The 21,626-nt window shown below is 41.1% G+C and overlaps 1 protein-coding gene across 1 annotated transcript in view; it reads left to right on the forward strand.

The window, feature by feature from the left end:
- The window catches only part of MYH15 (myosin heavy chain 15), a 151,760-nt gene that overhangs the window by 115,228 nt on the left and 14,906 nt on the right, over positions 1 to 21,626 (forward strand). Inside the window, exons 34-38 of the mRNA XM_047792948.1 lie at positions 11,020 to 11,212; positions 11,430 to 11,633; positions 15,467 to 15,592; positions 17,680 to 17,850; positions 21,228 to 21,332. Coding sequence (XP_047648904.1) covers positions 11,020 to 11,212; positions 11,430 to 11,633; positions 15,467 to 15,592; positions 17,680 to 17,850; positions 21,228 to 21,332 — 799 coding nt within the window. The remainder of the gene's footprint in view (positions 1 to 11,019; positions 11,213 to 11,429; positions 11,634 to 15,466; positions 15,593 to 17,679; positions 17,851 to 21,227; positions 21,333 to 21,626) is intronic.

Consider the following 21,626-nt stretch of genomic DNA (forward strand, 5'->3'; position numbering starts at 1 on the left):
GATGATGTTAGACATTTCACTTCTTAGCTTCTCAGGGAAGTGAGGGGATAAAAGCAGCCCCATCCATGTCATAGAAGGTGGTGAGGAAGATCAGTAAGCTGATGCTGGCAAAGCACTTCACACTCTGTAGATCAGAGGCACAATTACAGACTCATGGAATTAACCATGATTGTATTATCCATCTGATCAGTTCCCCTAAGTCAATGCCGTGTGTCAAGAAGGAAAATAATTTTTGAGCCTGAGGTTCAACCAGCAATTCGCTGTCAACATGTTTGTTAAAAAATAATTTAAAAAGTTAACATGTTCAGTTGAACTGGCCTCTTCCCCATAGCCCATCTTCAGACAAGACTCCCATGGGGGTCATTTTTTTAATGAGGATGTCAAGCCAAATTTGGCTCTCTGTGCACTTTGAGTTATCTTTGCTCTCACTCACCAGCGCTTTCCTCTATAGGACTGACTGGGGGGTAAGAGGCTCTGAGTCTGTGTCTAAAAGAGTTTTTTGATGAAGGGCCAAATCCCTGGGCCTTGATATTTGCCCTACTTCCTTCTACGAGGAACAAAAATGAACGTCTCCTTGTGCAGTAAAAAAAAAAAAAAAAAAAAAAAAAAGCTTATTTCAGGTAACAACGTCAAACCTGTGCCTATTAATAAACCTAGCTAAGAAAAAAATGAATCCTCAGAGAGTCTGCATCTTGTCAGGTACTTCTGAATGTTGTAGAGCTGTTCACCAATTATAATAATTTTAGTGCAAAGGAAGCTGGTGATCCAAACAGCTCAGGCAGGGAGAAGAAAGAAATGAAGACGGATGAGGCAGGAGCTGTGAAAAGGATGAAAAAAGAAGGGTGGGCCAGAGGGAGCAGTGAGCTATTCATGAGTTTTAGTTAATGATTCATAATAACTCTAATAGGTACATCCGGAAAAGGAAAGGTGAGCATATCTTCACAAAATATCACAAATCCCAATACAGGCAGTCTCTGTGTGAGTGCCCTGTGCCAGTGCAGATTGCATCAGAATGCCTTGGATTAATCTGAGGGTTTAATCTGACTTCAGGAATGGGAGAGGAAGGGATGTAAAAGGAAACTGAAGAGAACTCCAGAGGGAAATATTAGCAAAGCATATGATTTTGAGCAATCAAGAATACGCCAGGTGAATTCTAGAACCCAAGGGGCAACACTGCCTGAGGGCAGATGAGGTTCAAAGTCCTGTTCTAAGTAATCCTTGGGAAGTGCCTGAAGTGAAGGAGGCTTGTGAGACAGGACCTAGGAAGTCCAAGGGACCAGGAGAGCAGGAGAGGGACTCAGAGGCAAAGGCAAAACCTTGGCAGAGCTACAAACCAAATCATTCATTCTCTGCCTCTCTGCCTGCTGCTCTTCTGTTTGGTGAGGACCGATCCTGCATAAACTGGACTGGAAGCCTGTTGGTGGTGAAAGAATGCGCAGCTGGTACACAAGTCATAGGTTTGACTTGTTCAACAGATATTTGAGTGCTTCATGTTCGTGAGACACTGTGTCTGCTATTCCACATGAGGATTTCCCAGCTTTTAAGGATTGATAGGGCTTTTTTGTTTCCCTACAAATGCTGTAACTAGCAGAGCTAGAGGTCAGGAGGTTACAATGCATTCACTGATGGAAGGAGGAGAGGAGTTTTGATGGCTGCCTTTGATCCTCGTCATCCTGGACACAGGAAAGGAAGAGTGACTTTCGTGGCCAGCTTGAAGGCCACCTGGTGGCCATAACTGCCGTGTAAGTCAGGCCTGCTCAAGGCAGTAGACTGGGTTGAAAACAAGGTGGTCAGGTGCCTTCTAAATCTTCTGTGGTCACTGACTATTCCTTTCTTTCTATCTATTGATCTATCTATCTATCTATCTATCTATCTATCCATCCATCCATCCATCCCTCCCTCCCTCCCTCCCTCTCCCAACTCAGGGTATTCAAGGAAAGGCTGAAATGTTGGGGGTCTTCTCACTGGCCCAGAGCCAGGGTGCCCCTGGCCTGCATTCTGTTCCCCCTGGACACACTTGGATTGGTGCTATGGAAGGAATTTTGGGGAATGAAGCATTGAAATTCCTTACTCTATCAAAATTCACTTGTTTGTTTTGATCATCTACAGAAAGTTAGGCAAACTTTTTCTGTATGTGTCAGGTAGTAATTATTTTGGGGTTGTGGGCTACAGGGTCTCTGTTTCAGCTACTCAACTCTGCAACTATAGGTCGAAAGCAGCCATAGACAATAGAAAATCATATGGGCATGACTGGATTCAGCCCATAGCCCACAGGTTGACCACTGTGGCTTCAAGTATGTAGTAACATTTCTTCATGTCTTCCTTCCATATGGTTCACTCCTCTGAAAGTAATATCAAACTTTTCTATGTGGTCTCAATTTACATATACTATCCATCCAACTTAATTTCTTTTATTGTCTGAGTCTCTGCCAGAAGAATTTGCTTAAATCTTTTCTTATTTCTAAGTAAAATATTTTAATGAAGCTTCAGGAAGTAGGATCTCAAACCCAGACATGGCATTTAGTTGGCAAAATATCTTGTTAATCATTTTAAAGCTGAATGATATGTATTAGAATTAAGGAAAACCTTGCATTTCTCTTATATAGATGAGAAACATTGCAAGAGGAAAAAAAAACCTATTAAATTGACAGTCAATTTAAAATCCTTAGCCTTTCTTTTTTAAATCAAAGTATAGTTGATTTACAATGTGTTAATTTCTGCTAAAAAACAAGGTGATTCACTTATACATATATATACTTTTTAATAATTCTTTCCATTATGGTTTATCATAGGACTTTCAATGTAGTTCTCTGTGCTATACAGTAGAGCTTGTTGTTTATACTGTCCATATATAATAGCTCACATCTGCTAACCCCAACCTCCCACTCTATCCCTCCCCCAACCCCCTCCCCACTGGAAAATATAATTCTGCTCTCCTTGTTCATATGTCTATTTCTATTTCATAGATAAGTTCATTTGTGTCATATTTTAGATGCCACATGTAAGTGATATCATATGGTATTTGTCTTTCTGTTTCTGACTTACTTCGCTTATGATAATCTCTGGTTGCATCCATGTTGCTGCAAATATAATTACCTAGTTCTTTTTCAAGGCTGAGTAATATTCCACTATATATATATATGTATGTATGTGTATGTATATGTGTGTGTGTGTATACATATACAGACCACATCTTCTTTATCTATTCGTCTGTTTATGAACATTTAGGTTGTTTCCATGTCTTGGCTCTTGTGAATGGTGCTGTTATGAACATAAGGGTGCATGTATCTTTTTGAATGAAAGTTTTGTCCAGATATATGCCCATGTAGTATTTGGATTTCTGGATCATATGGTATTTCTGTTTTTAGCTTTCTGAGGAACCTCCATACTGTTCTCCATAGTGGCTGCACCAATTTACATTCCCACCAATAGTGTAGGAGGGTTCCCTTTTTCTCCATATCCTCTCCAGCATTTGTTATTTTTAGACTTTAATGTTAATGATGGCCATTCTGACCTGTGTGAGGCAGTACCACATTGCAGTTTTGATTTGCATTTCTCTAATAATTAGTGATGTTGAGCATCTTTTCATATGCCTCCTGGCCATCCATATGTTTTCTTTGGAGAAATGTCTATTTAGGTCTAGGTCTTCTGCCCATTTTTTAATTGCATTATTTGTTATTTCATTGTTGAGTTGTATGTGTTGTTTGTATATTTTGGAGTTTAAGCCTTCATTGGTTGCATCATTTGCAACTACTTTCTCTCCCATTCCATAGGTTGTCGTTCTTTCTTTCTTTCTTCCTTTTTTTTTTTTTTTGGTCTTTTTGCTATTTCTTGGGCTGCTCCTGTGGTATATGGAGGTTCCCAGGCTAGGGGTCCAATCAGAGCTGTAGCCACTGGCCTACGCCAGAGCCACAGCAACGTGGGATCTGAGCCATGTCTGCAACCTACACCACAGCTCACGGCAACACCGGATCCTTAACCCACTGAGCAAGGCCAGGGATCAAACCCACCACCTCATGGTTCCTAGTTGGATTTGTTAACCACTGTGCCATGACGGGAAATCTTTCTTTCTTTCTCTCCCTTTCTTTCCTTCCTTCCTTCCTTCCTTCCTTCTTTCTTTCTTTCTTTCTTTCTTTCTTTCTTTCTTTCTTTCTTTTCTTTCTATTCTTCTTTCTTTCTCTTCGTCTCTCTATTCTTCCTTTACTCTCTCATTTCCTTCCTTCCTTCCTTCCTTCCTTCCTTCCGTTCCTCTCCTTTCCTTCCTGTCCTTCCTTTCTCTCTTCTTTCTATTCTTTCTTTCGTTCTTTTATTTCTTTTCTTGTCTTTCTTTCTTTTCTTTTACTTTCTTTCTTTCGTTTCCCTCCTTCCTTCCTTCCTTCCTTCCTTCCTTCTTGCCTGCCTGCCTGCCTGCCTGCCTGCCTGCCTGCTTTTTTTTGTTTGTTTGTTTCCTTTACTGTGCAAAAGCTTGTGAGTTTGATTAGGTCCCATTTGTTTATTTTTGGTTTTATTTCTATTGCCTTTGGAGACTAACCTAAAAAAACATTAGTATTATTTATGTCAGAGAATGTTCTACTTATGATCTCTTCTAGGAATCTTATGGTGTTATGTCTTATGTTTAAGTCTTTAAGCCATTTTGAGTTTATTTTTGTGCAGGCTGTGAGGATATGCTCTAATTTCATTGATTTACATTTGGCTGTCCAACTTTTCCAACACCACTTGCTGAAAATATTGTCTTTTTTCCCATTTGTATATTTTTGCCTCCTTTATCAAAGATTAATTGACCATCAATGTCTGGGTTTATTTCTGGACTCTATTCTGTTTTATTGATTCCTATGACTGTTTTTGTGCCAGTAGCACAGTTTTTATTACTGTAGCTTTGTAGTATTCTCTGAAGTCTGAGAGGGTTATGCCTCCTGCTTTGTTCTTTTTCTTCAGGTTGGCTCTGGCAATTCCAGGTCTTTTATAATTCCATATAAATATTTGGGTTATTTGTTCCAGTTCTGTGTAAACTGTTATAGGTAATTTGATAGGGATCACATTAAATCTGTAGATTTCTTTGGGTAGTATGGCCTTTTTAACAATATTCTTCCAATCCAAGAGCATGGGTTATCTTTCCATTTCTTTAAATCATCTTCAGTTTCCTTTATTAATGTTTTATAGTCTCAGCATATAAATCTTTCACCTCCTTGGTCTGGATTATACCTAAGTATTTTATTTTGGGGGTGCAATTTTAAAAGGTATTTTTTTTTTTACATTCCTTTCTGACATTTCATTGTTAGTGTAAAAAAAATGCAACTGATTTCTGTATGTTAATCTTGTATCCTACTACCTTGCTGACTTTGTTCATCAGTTCAAGTAGTATTTGTGTGGAATCTGTAGGGTTTTCTATATATATAGTATCATGTCATCTGCATATAATGACAGTTTTACCTCTTTCCTTCCAATTTGGATACATTTTATTTCTTTTTCTTGTCTGATTGTTGTATCTAGGACTTCACAAAACTATGTTGACTAGAAGAGGTGAGAGTGGTGTCTTTGTCTTATTTCAGATTTTAAGGGGAAGGTTTTCAGTTTTTCTCCATTGAGTATTATACTGTCTGTGGGTTTGTCATAAATGGCTTTTATTGTGTTGAGATATGTTCTCTCTATACCCACTTTGGTAGGAGTTTTTATCATGAATGTATGATGAATTTTGTCAAATGCTTTTTCTGCATCTCTTGCAATGATTATGTAATTTTTGATTTTGTTTATGTGGTGTATCACATTGATTGACTTGGGTATGTTGAACCATTCATGTGAAATTGGGATGAATTCCACTTGGTCGTGGTGTATAATCTCTTCATATGTTGTTGGATTCTGTTTCCTAATTTTTTGAGAATTTCTGCATCTACAGTCATCAAAGATATTGGCCTATAATTTTTGTTTTTGGTGGTCTTTGTCTGGTTTTGGTATCAGAATGATGATGGTTCATAGAATGTCAGTGGAAGTGTTCTCGCCTCTTCAATTTTTTGGAAGAGTTTGACAAGGAATGTTTGGTAGAATTCATCTGTAAAGCCATCTGGTCCTGGACTTTCATTTGTAGGGAGTTTTTTTGTTTTTGTTTCTGTTTTTTTTAGGGCTGTGCTGGCGGCATATAGCGGTTCCCACACCAGGGGTCCAATCAAGAGCTACAGCTGCTGGCCTATGCCATAGCCACAGCAAAGACAGATCCAGGCCGTTTCTGTGACCTATACCACAGCTCACAGCAATGCCAGATCCTTAACCCCCTGAGCGAGGCCAGGGATCAAACCCACAACCTCATGGTTACTAGTCGAGTTTGTTAACCACTGAGCCACTATGGGAACTCCCATGTAGGGAGTTTTTAAATCACAGATTCTTTTTGACTTCTAGTGATTGGTCTGTTCAAGTTGTCTATCTCCTCTTGATTCTATTTTGGTGGGCTGACTGTTTCTAGAAAGTTGTCCATTTCCTCTGTTGTCAAATTTATTTGCATATAATTGTTCATAGTATTCCTTTATGGTTTGTTTGGGTGTTTATTTTTTTATATGTTTGTGATGTTGGTTGTTAGGTCTCCTTTTTCATTTCTTATTTTGTTTATTTGGGTTATCTCTCTTTTCTTCTTGGTAAGCCTGGGCAGAGATTTGTCAATCTTATTTACACTTTTGAAAAGTCAGCTCTTGGTTTTACTTGATTTTTCCTATTTTTAAAATTTCTATTGTATTTATTTCCTTTTTGATCTTTATTATTTTCTTCCTTCTGATGACTTCAGGCTTTGTTTCTTCTTCTTTTTCTAGTTCTTTTAAGTGGTAGATGAGGTTGTTATTTGAGATTTTTCTTGTTTTTTGAGGAAGGCCTCTATCACTATGAACTTCTTTCTGAGAACTGCTTTTGCTACATCCCATAGGTTTTGTATGGTTGTGTTTTCATTGTCATTTGTCCCAAGGTATTTTTTAATTCTTTGATTTCATCATTAACCCATTGGCTTTTTATAGCATGTTGTTTAGTCTCCATGTAGTTATTTTTTTCTCCTTTTTCTGTATTTTATTTCTAGTTTCATGCTGTTATGGTCAGAAAAGATACTTGAGATAATTTCTGTACTCTTAAATTTATTGAGGCTTGTTCTGTGCCCTAGTTTGTGATCAATCCTAGAGCATGTTCAACTTGAACTTGAAAAGAATGTGTACTCTGATTTTTTTGGATATAATATCCTGAAAATATCAATTAAGTCTAACTGTTCTATTGTATCATTTAGGTTCTCTATTGCCTTGTTGATTTGCTGTCCAGAAGATCTGTCCATTGATGTGACTAGGGTGTTTCTCCTTTATGGCGGTTAATGTTTGTTTTGTGTATTAGAGTTCTCACATATTAGGTGCATATATGTTGATGAGTGTAATATCCCATTCTTATATTGATCCTTTTATCATTATATGGTGTCCTTCTTTATCTTTCTTTATCGCCTTTGTTTTGAAGTCCATTTTGCATGACATGAGTATTGCAACTGCAGCTTTCTTGTCATTTCTGTTTGCATGAAATATCTTTTTCTACCCCCTCACTTTAATCTATATGTTTCCTTTGCCCTAAAATGGGTCTCTTATAAGCACCATATTGTAGGCTCTTGTTTTTCATTCTGGCCATTCAGTGTGTTTGGATTGGAGCATTTAGTCCATTGTCAGTTAAGGTAATTATTTTTTTTTGTCTTTTTTTTGGTCTTTTCTAGGGCTGCACTGGCAGCATATGGAGGCTCCCAGGCTAGGGGTCTAATTGGAGCTGTAACTGGTGGCCCATGCCAGAGCCACAGCAACATGGGATCCGAGCCACATCTGCGACCTACACCACAGCTCATGGCAATGCCAGATCCTTAACCCACTGAGCAGGGCCAAGGATCAAACCTGCAACTTCATCGTTCCTAGTCAGATTCATTAACCACTGAGCCACAATGGGAACTCCAGTAATTATTGATATATATGTATTTATTGCCATTTTAAGTCTTGATTTCCCATTGATTTTATATTTCTTTTTTGTCTCTTTCTTTTTATTTTTCCTTTGTTGTTCGATGGTTTTCTTTTGTTTTATACTTACATTCCCTTCTTGTTGGTTTTTTTTGAATTTACTGTATGTTTTTGATTTGTGATTACCCAGTTTTTCATGTATGTTAAAACCTTCCTATATCTACCTGTCTTGGACTAATTTTCTGTATAGTCTTAAACACATTCTAGGGGGAAAAAACCCTATATTTTCTTATTCTTCTCCTCCACATTTTATGATCTTGATGTCTTCTTTTACATCTTCATGTCCATCCTTTTGCCAATCATTGTATCATTTTCACAAAATTTTTTTGATTTCTTTTTTTTAACCTATATACTTATTTTAGTGATTTGTTTTCCAATTGTGATTTTCTCTTTCCCCTTGATTCTTCTTTTCTATTCAGAGAAGACTTTTCAATATTTCCTTTATGACAGGTTTAGTATTGCTGTATTCTTTTAGTTTTTGCTTTTCTGAGAAATTCCTTTCCTTAGATTTTTCAAGTTTCAAATTTTATTCTGATTTTCGTTTGTTTGCTTCCTTGCATATGGTTTGTCTCCTCAAATTATATTTTACATTTCAGGGGGGAAAAAAGAGAAAGAAAAGGCACTTCTTACTATTTCCTGTGGTCCTGACTGCTTCATTTTTCTTAAAAATGTACTTAAGGAGTTTTCATTTTAAAGATTTCTTGACTCTATGTGGAATGTGCTGATTGTTTAGCAGCCATTCTCTAGGCCTGTATTATATAGAAGCCTCTTAAACCAGAACACTTTCTTCTTGTCTGTAGGCACTTGTGAAGTTTCATAAACAACTGTGGCAAAAGTACAATTTGAAACATTCATTTTGTCTGCTTTAGTAGAATATATCTTTGTACAGAGGATTTGATACCAGTCGGGATGCTTTAGCATTCCTGAATAAGGAGAGCCAGCTGTGGCAAAAATGAGTTTCCTCATTTCCTCACTCCTGAAAATGAACAGTGTCTCAAAGCTTTCAGTGATGTTGAGCGTTTGTCTCTGTAGTAGTTATGGGCTAGGGCTGCCAAAACAAAATATACTGAGTGGCTTAAACAGAAATTTATTTTCTCACATTTCTGAAGGCTGGAGGTTCAAGATCAAGATGTTGACAAGTTTAGTCCCAGGACCTCTCTCCTTGGCTTGCAGGTGACCACCTTTCTGTGTCCTCCCATTTTCTTTTCTCTGTGCACATCCATCCCTGGTGTTTCTTTGGATGTCCGTATTTCCTCTTCTTATGAGGACATCAGTCAGATTGAATTAGGGCCCACTCTAAGGGCCTCATTTCATTTAATCACGTCTTCAAAGGCCCTATATTTAAATACACTCACATCCTGAGATACTCAGGGTTAGGAGCTTCAACAAATGAATTTGGTGCAGGAGGGAGGGTGGAGGCACACAATTCAGCTATAACAGTCTCTAGTAATTTTATATATTAGCATCCCTGTAAGATTCTTATCTGGGAGTAGAACAAAAGCTCAGAACCTAAGGATAGGCATGAGAGGCTAACTTCATCATGCGGGGGTCAGGACGTGGGGCTGGCAAAGGAGACATGATAACTCTTGGCTCTGGAACTAGAGTTATTTCTGGTACACTTCCATAACTACTTCTGAGATCTCTCCCCAGCCAATGTAGAGAACTACACTGGGGTCATGAAAAGTGGCCCGTCCACCCACCTGTCATCCAGTTGGAAGTTCTGACCAGATTCTTACCCCTCTGCAGGCTGTATGCCTTGTTGATTATCCTCAGAGCTCAGGATATTGGCTTCATGACAGCTCAGTGTGGAGCCTGATTCTGACCCAAGAGGAATACATGTCTATTGTTTGTGCTTGTAGGGCTCTATGAGGTTGAAGAATAAAAAGGCTCTTCCTTCTTCTGTCTTATCTGCCCAGCACTAGGCTTTCCTAGAGTGAGCCTAATAGGGCCTGTGTTAAGTTATAGCAGTTACACTGTCCTGAGTCACAACCAACAAATCTAGATGACTTAAAACCATCAAAGCGTATTCTTGCTTTGTGTCAGAGAGTTCAACATGGGGTAGAATGAAGATTGGGCTGCTATTCTTCAAAGTCATTCAAGAACCCAGGTTCCTTCCATCTTAAAATGATAGATCTTCCATGTGTGGCCACCAAATTTGCTATGGATGAGAAAGAGCACGGGATCACACAAGTAAAAAGCTGTATGTTTGAGGCTTGGAAAGACTTCTGTTCATAGTCTACTGGTCAGGATTCAGTCACATGGTCCCAAACTCACTGCAAGATGGCTGGAGAATGATTGCCATGGGTTCCCCACATTTTTTTCGTTGTGTTCCTGAATACACATCTATTGTGCAAGCTTCTATCACTTTGCAAAAATGGTTTCAGTATGGAGCTTTTGTTGTTATAAAGGCATATTGAAGTAGTTCAATATCACACAGCAGTTGGTTTTCTCAGCCCATCCTTTGTTGTACTCCCAAACTCCTGGAGAAAGAAAGCTGTGCTACTCTTGGGGAATTAGGTATCCCAGGCCATTAGAGCAGAAGTGCTAGCACTCAGGACTTATTCCAATCTGGGTGACTCTTTCTTGCCTTGTTCAGACATGTTTCACCATTGAAAGTGTTTAAATATTATGCCTGTCTTAAGAGCATCCTCCCTTCATCCTTAGCTATTCTAGGAAATCCAGATATTTACCCTAGACTGTCCTTGAGGGAGTCTTAGTCAAGGCAAAGGCTGCCCTACTGGAACCTGAAAAAAATTCTGGTGCTTTTCTTGATTCATCCAGGAAGTTGGCCTGGGAATCTTAGTCTGTTCTGACGGACAAATGCTCACTGACCCAACCCTTCAACCTCCATGTTTTCCAAATGAAAACCCTTTAGACTCATTAATTACACATAATTTTTTCCCAGAATTTTAATTATTTTCTGATTCTGATACTGTTGTGTGTACACAGCAGGTACACTTTCTTAATTTGGGTGCATGATTTTTTCCGCTGAATGTTGCTCTAAAATTAGGAGGAAGCAGCAGTGCACTATTGACTCTCTGCAGTCTAGTCTGGATTCTGAAGCGAGGAGCAGGATCGAGGTTACCCGGCTGAAGAAGAGCATGGAAGGGGACCTCACAGAGATGGAACTCCAGCTCGGGAGTGCCAACCGGCAGGTGTCAGAGGCAACCAAATCCCTGGGTCAGCTTCAGATCCAAATCAAGGTATTTTCAACTGTAAGGTGGGGAATGGGGAGGGATGCCACTGCTTATGGGAGCCGACCAAGCCACAGGTTGTGTGGAGCAGTAAAACTGAGGACAGCAAATCTGATCCTTCAGGAGAACAAGCACATGCTTGCATTCAATGGGCAGGCCATGTTCAGAGCTCGTGAGCACTCAGGCGCAGGTCCCACTGAATGCTGGCAGGTGTTTTCTCTTGCAGGACCTTCAGGTGCAGTTGGAAGACAGCACCAGCCTGAACAGTGAGCTGAAGGAGCAAGTAGCAGTGGCTGAGAGGCGGAACACTCTTCTCCAGTCTGAACTCGAGGAACTGAGGTCCTTTCAGGAGCAGACAGAACGAGGGCGCAGGCTGGCAGAGGAGGAGCTCCTGGAAGCCACAGAAAAAATCAATCTCTTCCACGCCCAGGTGGGGCCCATAAACTCCCCATTAGCCACATGAGCTGGTTGAAGGCAGTGGTTTCCACACCCTTAGGCTTTGTACTGTACACAGTTGCCACTGGATCCTTGAGGGTGGCCCATGGGTGGGAAAGAGCCTTTAACATCAGAATGGCAGGCACACCCTTCGTTCATCCCCAAAGGCATTGGTTCCCTGGGGTTGCCATAAACTGTCCACAAACCGAGAGACTTAAAACAATAGAAATGTATTCACTCACAGTTCCAGAGGCTAGATGTCTGAAATCAAGGTGTTGGCAGGGTCCTGCATGTCCTCCAAATCTTGGAGGGGCATCTTTCCTTGCTCTTCCTAGCTTCTTAGTCACTTCAGTTTTCTACCTTCACATGGCATTTTCTCTGTGACTTAACATCGCCTTCCCTCTGTGCCTGTAGCTGTCTAAATTTCCATTTTTTATGAGGACATCAGTCATACTGCATTAGGATACACCCTAATGACCTCCTTTTAACTTGATTACCTCTGTAAACACCCTATTGCTAAGTAAGGTCACATTCTGAGGATTGAGGGTTAGGACAACAATTTTTTTTTTTTTTTTTGCCTGGAGAGGCACAATTTTACCCATAACACTAAGCCCTGCAGAGGAATAAACTGTCAAGCACTCATAGCTAGGATGCTGGAGAGATAGAGGGAGAGAATGAGAGGGAGAGGGATGTTCCCTAGTGTTCCATGATCACTTGCCTGCATCTCCTGTCCCCTCTAAGCCATCTGTTCCTCCAGCATCCCGGGATTCCAAAAAAAAAAAAAAAAAAGTGCTTTTGGCTCAGAGCCAGGAAATTTCAAACAGTACTGAGTGGTTGCTGACATCTATGATGAGCATCAGGGCTCTGGCTTCTCATGGAAGATTATGTAAGTGACACAAAGCAAAAATTCTTAGAATCTTTGCCATTCTCATAGCATCAAGAGAAACCACAATGGCTGGGACAAATGCATATAGTAAATGAGTCATTCAACAAATATTTATAGGATACCTACCACAACCTAGACATGTATGCATGGCAGAGATAGATACAAAATGCCTCCATCATCCTAAAAATGTTCAGATATAAGTAAATAAACTATGATGTACTGTTGGGAGTATAGTTAGTGATAAAGCAAGCTTACCCCTATAGAAAAGTCTTCCCTGACAATCCTAGACTTAGGAAAATGCACAGTATGCTTAATCTGAGTCATGAAGGACATGTAAGAAGTCAGCCAGGTAGAGAGAAAAGTCAAGGACAGAGACATGGGAAGAAGAGGGAATGTAGAATGTTAAGGAACATTGTTAAGGAAATTGATATACTTGCTAGAGCATGGGGCTGGGTTAGAAGAGATCAGAAGAATTATTGCGAAGGGAGAGGCAGGTAGAGTCTTCAGGGACCTTGAGTCTGAGACTGATGGAGTTTGAATTCTGTCGTGCAGCTAAATGGGGGTCTGCTGAAGAACTGTGAGTAGCTGGGGGGTGCAGTTATTAGATTTGCATTTTAGGAAGTCTACTCTGATGATATTTGTGAAGGATGGATTAAAACAACCAGGGGCAGATGTGCCATGCTCTGGGGTATTTAGAAACGTCTGTGGGATCATTTTGGTTGCCATAGTGACTGGGAAATGCCACTGACATTTAGTGGGCAGAGTCCGCAGACACTATTGCTCCTGCAAGATTCAGAATAATTCAACATCACAAAGAATTGCCCTTCCCAGAATGCCAACTGTGACCCCACTGAAAAACACTAGATAAAAGAAGTGTAAACCACAGATGTACCAGCTGGAAGGCATTGCATTTAGTTTGTGCTTACCGTTGGACTTTTGTGTCCATGTGTATGACACAATCCTATTTGAATACCAGGTGGCATAAAACAAATAGGCTATAGATTATACACAATTCCCAGCAGGCTAACTCACTTCAGTATTTTCTTTCTTTCTCAAGAAAGCTTAACTAAATACAATAAGTGGGATTTCTAGTAAAGTAGAATATTGAATTTTTAAAAAGTAAATCATCCACTATCTGTAGTACTTAATAGCTATTGGTAACAAATCATTTGCCAGGCACATTGTAACTGATGATGCAGTGGCTTCCGGTAAGATGAAAAACCACTAGCCTAGAGAGATATAAGGGCATCAACCAGAGTAAAAGAAGACAGGAAGGGATATTTTGCCAAAAAAAAAAAAAAGAAAAAAGAAAAAGAAAGAAAGAAGGAAAGAAAATTAGGCCGTGGAGACTTGATCTCTAGAGCAGAATGGAAACTTTAGGTGTATCAGAGAAACTAACACAAAAATGCAAATTCTCAGGTCTTACCCCAGACCCACTGAATCAAAATCTCTGCAGTAGGACCCAGGAATCAAACAAGTTTTCAGGTGATTCTGTAGGCCCAGAGATTACCCTTTGAGCAGCTCCAGTCTGGGTGATATACTGCTCACAAGGACTCTTCCCCTACCTTAGCTATGTGAGGATGCCTTGCAATTACTAGAACACTGTCAACCTTGTGACTGACATATAAGAAGCACTTTATGGAACCTTCTTCTTTCCCAGACCTCGAGCCTAGCAAACATATGAGGCCAAACTTGTCCTTGTCTGATTGCAAGCGTCATTTTTCAAATCTGAGCTGGGACTATCTAGATTGCCCCTCTGCACAATGCTCCCTTACCCTCTTCCTCCCAAAGAGAACCAATTAAAGAATCACTCAGCTTGAGAAGATTTTAACCATCATGTCCCTGGCAGATTTTAAATGATTCTATATATAAACAAATCAATATTTATACTTGCACCATTCTTTACAAAGAAAGAGTTCCTCTGGAGTTTTGTGCAGTGAGCATCCCAATGCACTCCAGGAAATACCCTCAGCCCTAGATCACACTCATGGTGTGGGAGGCCTGGGGTGCACAGAGCCCTTGGGTTGCCAAGGATGGCAACCTTGACAGAGGTGCTTCCCACCATCAAGGAAGCAGGGTAGGACCTGTGAGGCTGGAATATCTCCCTTCCTTCCTATTTCCAAGGCTTAATCTTATCACTGAGAGAGGCATTAGCTAGAGGAAACTGAAAGAACAGAGGAGAAATTAAAAATAGGAAGGCTATGCCTTTTAAATACATTCTCTGTGCTAAGATTTCACACCCTCAGAAAAGCTGTGCTGCAAACATAAACCAAATAGGAGCTTCAGCCTCTAATGTCACAACCCAGGAAGGAAAGAAGTAGGGCAGCACCAGCCAAAGAACACAGATAATCTTCCAGTGTAAGGGAGGTTTCTAAGGTGGGAGGGGGCAGCGGGGCGGGAGAGGAGGGAGGCTCAGGTGAACTGCTTTCCCCACCCCCTCACTGCAGACTGAGATAGGAAGGGAGGTAGACAACAAAGAAGAGTCTTTTTCACCCTGGAGCAGCATGCTGGAAGCTGATTTTTATTCCTCAAACCCTTGCTTTCCACATGTCTGCTACTGACCCTGACTTCTGCTCTGGGACACTTGCTTTTTCCCATCAAGACACAAAAGGCAGAAAAATGCATTCCTCAGCAATCTGACAACCAAACACGTGTTTGGGGCTTATAGGTTGCCTGGATCCATTTCTCCTTTCTGATTCAGACTGCTGTATCTTTAGTCCTGAACCTCTAATGGATGAAATCCCTTGCATTCGAGCCTGCCTTTGAAGGGGGCTTTTCTAATGTGGCCTCCTGGGCCTGGAAATATTGCTTCACTGAGTACAGCTAACTAGAGGAAAGTGCCTTCCCAGCCAGACACCCTCCCTCTGTGTGTTCAGAATGGACCAGCTTGCGTTTCCACCACTGATCTCAACTTGCCTAATTCAGATGCTGCTTTTCCTTAGAACACAAGTCTCCTCAGCCAGAAGAAGAAACTGGAGGTTGATGTTGCCAGGATGCAGAAGGAAGCTGAAGAGGCGGTGCAGGGGTGTCAAAATGCAGAAGAGAAGGCCAAGAAGGCAGCCGCTGAGGTGGGTCCATTGACTGCCTGCTCAGTCCTGTCTTCCAGATTCCACAGGAGCAGTGGCCAAGGGGCAGAGCAAAGCTGCAGCCAGAGGAGTCCATTGATTCTCCATAGAGCCAGGAGGAGGTCAGCTGACCTCTCTGTCCCCATTTTGAAAAATTAGGCCAATTAGCTCCTCCCTTCCAACCTATTCAGGCAATGAAAAGGAGCAGCCGAATTGCCACAAGCAAAATCTTATGAAAGCAGGATATTTTTTCAAAAGTTAATCCACTTTCCACTTGTGAATCGATATATCTACTGTTTAGAAACAATTCTTCTGTTTCCTTTCTAATAGCTATTTTCCTAGGGTCTGTAATGGTTTTATGACGATGATCTGGAAAGAATGCTTATTTCACTTACTTTTTACAGCCTGTACTAGTGCTTCAGTAACAGACTCAAGCTGGTGAAGAAGGGCTTCGGGGCTGGCATACTTTCTTTATCGGCAAGTTTAAAATTGTTGATTGTGGTGCTTTTCTAAATGACACTAAGCTCAGGGTTGGCTGCCAGACCTGACTGTACCTTTGTGGGAACTGGAAAAGGACGCCCTCTGGACACCCACTGTGGGCAGATGAAGATTTCTCTCAAAAGGCATGGCAAGCAGAAGGCAGTACTCAGCAAAAAAAAAAAAAAAAAAAAGAAAGAAAAAAAAATTGCAGAAGGAGGGAGGTGGGGAGAAGTCTGTGTGTTAAGGACCCAGCCTGGCTGGACCCAGTGCTTACTGAGCAGAGCTTGGGCTTGATTTCAGCCTCCACTCACCCCAACCCCATCACATGATTTTGTGCAGTCCATCAGACACACAACCAGATGCAGAAGCCCTGACCTTGCCATGTGAATGACAGCTGATCCTCTTGCTAAAAAGTGTATGGGAACCGAGGAGACACAGCGTTCAACTCGATTTTATATTAGCCATTGTAAAATTCACAAGAAGAGAAAAGCTCATTTCTGTATTTTCCTGAGTTATTTAGCACTCAAGGAGCTAAATGGAACTTTTGCTCCAAATCCTAGCTATCAGGCTACTATAGATCTACAAGAATGGGGAAGCAAGCCTAGCACTCAGCCATTTTGTATCAAGGCAGGCACTCTGCTCTCTGATGGAAAAGAGGTGTGTGAAAGCTTAAAAGTGTCTGGCCAATGAAAAAATAATATACTTAACGTTTATGAAAATCAGCATAGATAACAAGGAATAAAAAGAGCGTCTCCTCCTGCTTGGTAAATTTATGCAGTCACACATTAGGAAGACTAACTGCATAACCTTCCCTTTATAAAATTTTCTGGACAGTGTTGAAAAAATGAACTCACTATCTCTTCCCCTGCCTGTAATTCTCCAAGAGTTCAGCCCTGAGTTCCAACCACACACAGCAGAACCCAGAGTTGCCTCCATAATTCATTCTTTGCCCTCACCATCTGCCCAGACATCTCACACTTAAATTATACAGATGGTTGGTAACCTGATAGACAGAGAAACTTTGGCTGGGAGGGCAGTGTTCTTGCATCAAAGGCACTGAGATATTCATGAAATAGTTCTTAATAATTGTACCAAGACACCAAGCCCTTGTATACATAGCCTAAGCCAAGAGCAGGCTTCACAAGCATTAACCTTCTTTGTGCCAGAGTATTGGCACCCAGAGCATCTATTGCTGCCAAGTTCCTGGAGCCTAAACTTGTTTGCAGTTTCAAAACACAAAATTGCAGAAGTGAGATGTGAAAAAGATTCTCATAGGCAGTCCACACTTTTCCAGGTGCTTGTTGCTATAGAACATGTCCCATGGTTCACCTTTCTTTCAGTACAGGTATTGTGTAAAGATGTTGACATAGTATTTCATCTTTGATCTGTTTCCATCACCCCTCATCCCAATCTCTTCAGGAGCTGCCACTATCTAGATTGCCTTGGGGTTAACAAACTCGAGGCCACAGAGGGTAGGGAGAGCATAGTGGGAAGAGATTAAGTACACATGGGCAAGGCAGGATCCCGAGTCACATCAAGAACTGATTGTGGGTGAAATGTTAAGCTCAGTTAGCTGCCAGATTATCTCAGTCCCTTTCCTCCTTTTCTAGGTAGCAAATATGTCAGAAGAACTGAAGAAGGAACAAGACACCAGTGCCCACCTGGAGAAGATGAGAAAGAACATGGAGCAGACAATTAAAGACTTACAAGAAAGGCTGGATGACGCTGAACAGACTGCCCTGATGGGGACAAGGAAGCAAATCCAGAAACTAGAATCCAGGGTAGGAGTTTGCTGGGTAGTCATGGGGTCTTGACAGCTCCCAGTTCGAACCCTGATTGTCCTAGAATATCACATCCGAGAGGCCCTACCTCGCTCATCACTTTTGCTTGTAGCACTTTCTGACCTCTGAGAGTGTCACATCTCAAAATATTTATTCATTCTTCTTGACTTTGGGCCACCAAATAGGGCTTCTCTTAGACTGGATGAAATCCACCTTCCTGCTAAGTGAAAATACATCTCCTCCCACTCACCCACCCCAGCTCTAGTCTCCCTGAAGCCTGGGAAACCCACTGTTGCCAAACAGACCCTCACAGTCTTGCTTCTGTGCCTTTGCTCCTGTTATTTCCTCTGTGGAGAATGTCCATTTCCTAACAGCCAGAAAAGGGGGAGGGAAATAACTACATCAAGGATCAAAAAAGACTAGTGAAGATATGGTAGGGACTGACAAAAATTATGTATACCTGCCTTCTTCAGGGAGTTTTAAAAAAATTAGGAAGACCTATCCTGACACTAGGGTTACTTAAATTATTGCATCAATTCCAGTGACAATGTGCAGGTCATGTGGCAAATGCTGTGAGGGATGGAAAGAATATTTGGGATTTCGTGGCTCAGAAGGGCCTCTGGAAAATAAAATATTGCCTTTGCACATTTATGGTGTATCCATTTAATGGAATAGCAGTGCACATTTATGGCACATTCATTTAATCACACTGATTAAAAAGGAATGAGGAAAAGCTCTATGATGTTCTAGAAATCATGCCTAGCAGTATAATGGTAAAAGGCTCAGCACTGTGGAGAGTATACAACCTTCTGTGCAAGAAAGGAGGTAAATATGAAGGCATGTTCACATTTGCTTATATTTTCAAAAAGAATTGGCGACAGGATAAAGCAAAGACTAATAAAAACAGCTACTCATGGAAAGAGAACACAGAGATGGAAGTTAGACCTTTTGAATGCACCTGTTTAGTTGTTTGATTGCAAAATCATATGAAACATTTACAAGCTTCATAATTTAAAAACAATTGTAAATCAGGGAGAAAAATGAAATAATCCCTAAAATTTTAACACAAAAGGAAGCAAATGGAGCTAACTGTATAGAAAGTTGGGAGAGGGGCATAAAACACAAAGAACAATTATTCCCAGGACTTTTAAACATAGTTTAGTCTGTACATCCTTCAGGGAATAAGTGTAAGGACAAAACAAAATAGCAAAGAAGCTGTATATGTAGTTTTAAAATAACAATATCTTATTATTGCCTCTAGGAATAATACTCATGTAATTGTCCAACAGCATATATAATAACAACCAAGATTTTTAGTATATGATAAAAAGCATATAGGTATAAAATCAAAGGACTTAGAATATGCTTTTTTCTCCTCAAAATTACATGAATGATACTGGTATTTACAACTCAGATTTAAGACTGCAGGATTTCATTTCATTTCCAATTGCTGTTTGTCCACTATTAAGGACAGTAATAGAACCAGTGATAATTGAGCAGCAGTGAGCTCCTGATGATCAGATGAAACTAAGGAAATATGATTGGTTTTCTTAAAAACATGATCATATTACCATTTTCCATTAGAATTACATAAAAAATATTTACAGGTGAAATTATGTAATATCTAGGATTTCCTTTAATAAAGTGATTTTTCCCTGAGGTGTTTTAATCACTTAAAAAACAACAACAAACCATAAGAAGTACTTTAAAAAGTAGAGGCAGACCTCTGTTGGTGTCATGTCCCAACTGACAGAATAGTGCATTGGTATCCTGTCTGATAAGGTTCAGGAGAGTTTTTTATTCTTTGTCTTTTTAGGGCCACACCCACGGCATATGGAGGTTCCCAGCCTAGGGGTCTAATCAGAGCTATAGCCACCGGCCTACACCACAGCCATGGCAACACCAGATCTGAGCTGCATCTACGACCTACACCACAGTTCACAGCAACGCTGGATCCTTAACCCACTGAGCAAGGCCAGGGATTGAACCCACGTCCTCATGGATGCTGGTCAGATTGGTTTCCACTGAGCTATGGCGGGAACTCCCAGAAGAATTTTTTAAATGGGCCTTATCCACAAGGAGTTTGCTCACCTGTCTACACTCCTGCCCCTCCCCCACCCCTCTCTGAGGAGGACTTCAGAGGGGAGGAAACTGAGAGGTGGGCACAGACACACCAGCCATGCTCATGCCCCAGGGGCTGTGCTTTGTAAGTTTAGAAGGTGATCAGGAAGGTGTCACCTAGGAGGTGACATCTGCATCAAGAAGAAGGCAGGAGAGGACCACAGCTATCTAGAGGAAAAAAAGGTGCAGCCAACTCCCTCCCCCATCAACTCCCTACCCCCATGTCCAGCTCTATTTCTCTCTGTACCACTTATCACCATCTAATGTATGCTATTTTTTTATTTTTATTTTTTTTCTCTTTAGGGCCACATCTGTGGCATATGGAGGTTCCCAAACTAGGGGTCTAATCAAAGCTACAGCTGCCAGCCTACGCCACAGCCACAGCAATGCCAGATCCAAGCCACATCTGCAGCCTACACCACAGCTCATGGCAACACCGGATCATTAACTACTGAGCAAGGCCAGCAATCGAATCCACAACCTCATGGTTCCTCGTTGGATTCATTTCCACTGTGCCTTGATGGGAACTCCCATCTAATGTATTCTATATTCTACTTTGTTTTGTTTGTGTTTCCCTTCATTATAATGGATGCTTATAGAGAGGAGAGATTTTGATCTGTTTTGTTCCCTGTTGTATCCTTGGCCTTGATGGCTGGTGTGTAGTAGATATCAAATATTTATTGAATGAATGCTATGTTCTATGTTAACCTTTGTTCCTATAACTCTACAAGGCCACAGGCCAGCTGTTACTCTGTACTATAGCTCTCCCACAAAGCAGGGCTTGTGGGGTTGTGGGTTATATGTGTGACATAGACTCAGGGTCTGATTTCTTTAGAGAGTCAGAGCTGAACATGGAGAAGGAAGATGAAGATGAGGTAGTATATTGGATAAGTCCTTAAAGAGTGGTACAGATAGCTTAGACCCTCTGTGTACTTACATCCATTCATACATACAGCTTGTGCATGTGATTTTGTAATCTAAGAGGGGATGTTTACCATCTCTGCATGGATTAGGCTTTCACATCCTTCAGAGCCTAAATAGTCCTTTTATGTGCTCACATGGTTCAGCCAGCTCACTTTTGGCAAAGCGCTTTTCCCAGAGAAGTTGTCCTGTTTCACCACGGCCAGGATGAGAGTGGACACATCTTCCCTGGATGATGTCACTCTCTTCCAAATGATCATGCTGTTTGGCAAATCCAATGCCAGCCTGGCTTGCTGGCTGCCCGCCTGTAGTCTGAGGCCATGGTTTGCTTGCAGGTTCATGAACTAGAAGGTGAACTGGAGAGCGAGGTCCGACGCAACGCAGAGGCCCAGAGAGGAGCCCGCAGGCTTGAGCGCTGCATCAAAGAGCTGACCTATCAGGTACTCTGGGAAGCCACTCCCTGTTCACCTGGCTGCTCTGCCCTGGACACTGTGCTCCTTCAAGCCCAAAATGGCCCCCAGGTCTCCTATAGCTCTCTTTCCATCTTTGCTGTCCCTCAGCGGGAGATACCAATTCACTCTTCCAGGGCTCCTGTGCTATTATGGGTTTGAGATGGTCCTTTTCGGAGCTCTCAGGAAGCAAAATGTGAGTGACAAGTTGCAATTACAAGTGAAAAGCTATTTATACTGTCCTTGTTTTTTCACACATAATGTCTGCAGCACTTTCAGAAAGAT

The sequence above is a fragment of the Phacochoerus africanus genome, chromosome 1 (genome assembly GCF_016906955.1).
Source record: "Phacochoerus africanus isolate WHEZ1 chromosome 1, ROS_Pafr_v1, whole genome shotgun sequence".
Taxonomy (NCBI): domain Eukaryota; kingdom Metazoa; phylum Chordata; class Mammalia; order Artiodactyla; family Suidae; genus Phacochoerus; species Phacochoerus africanus.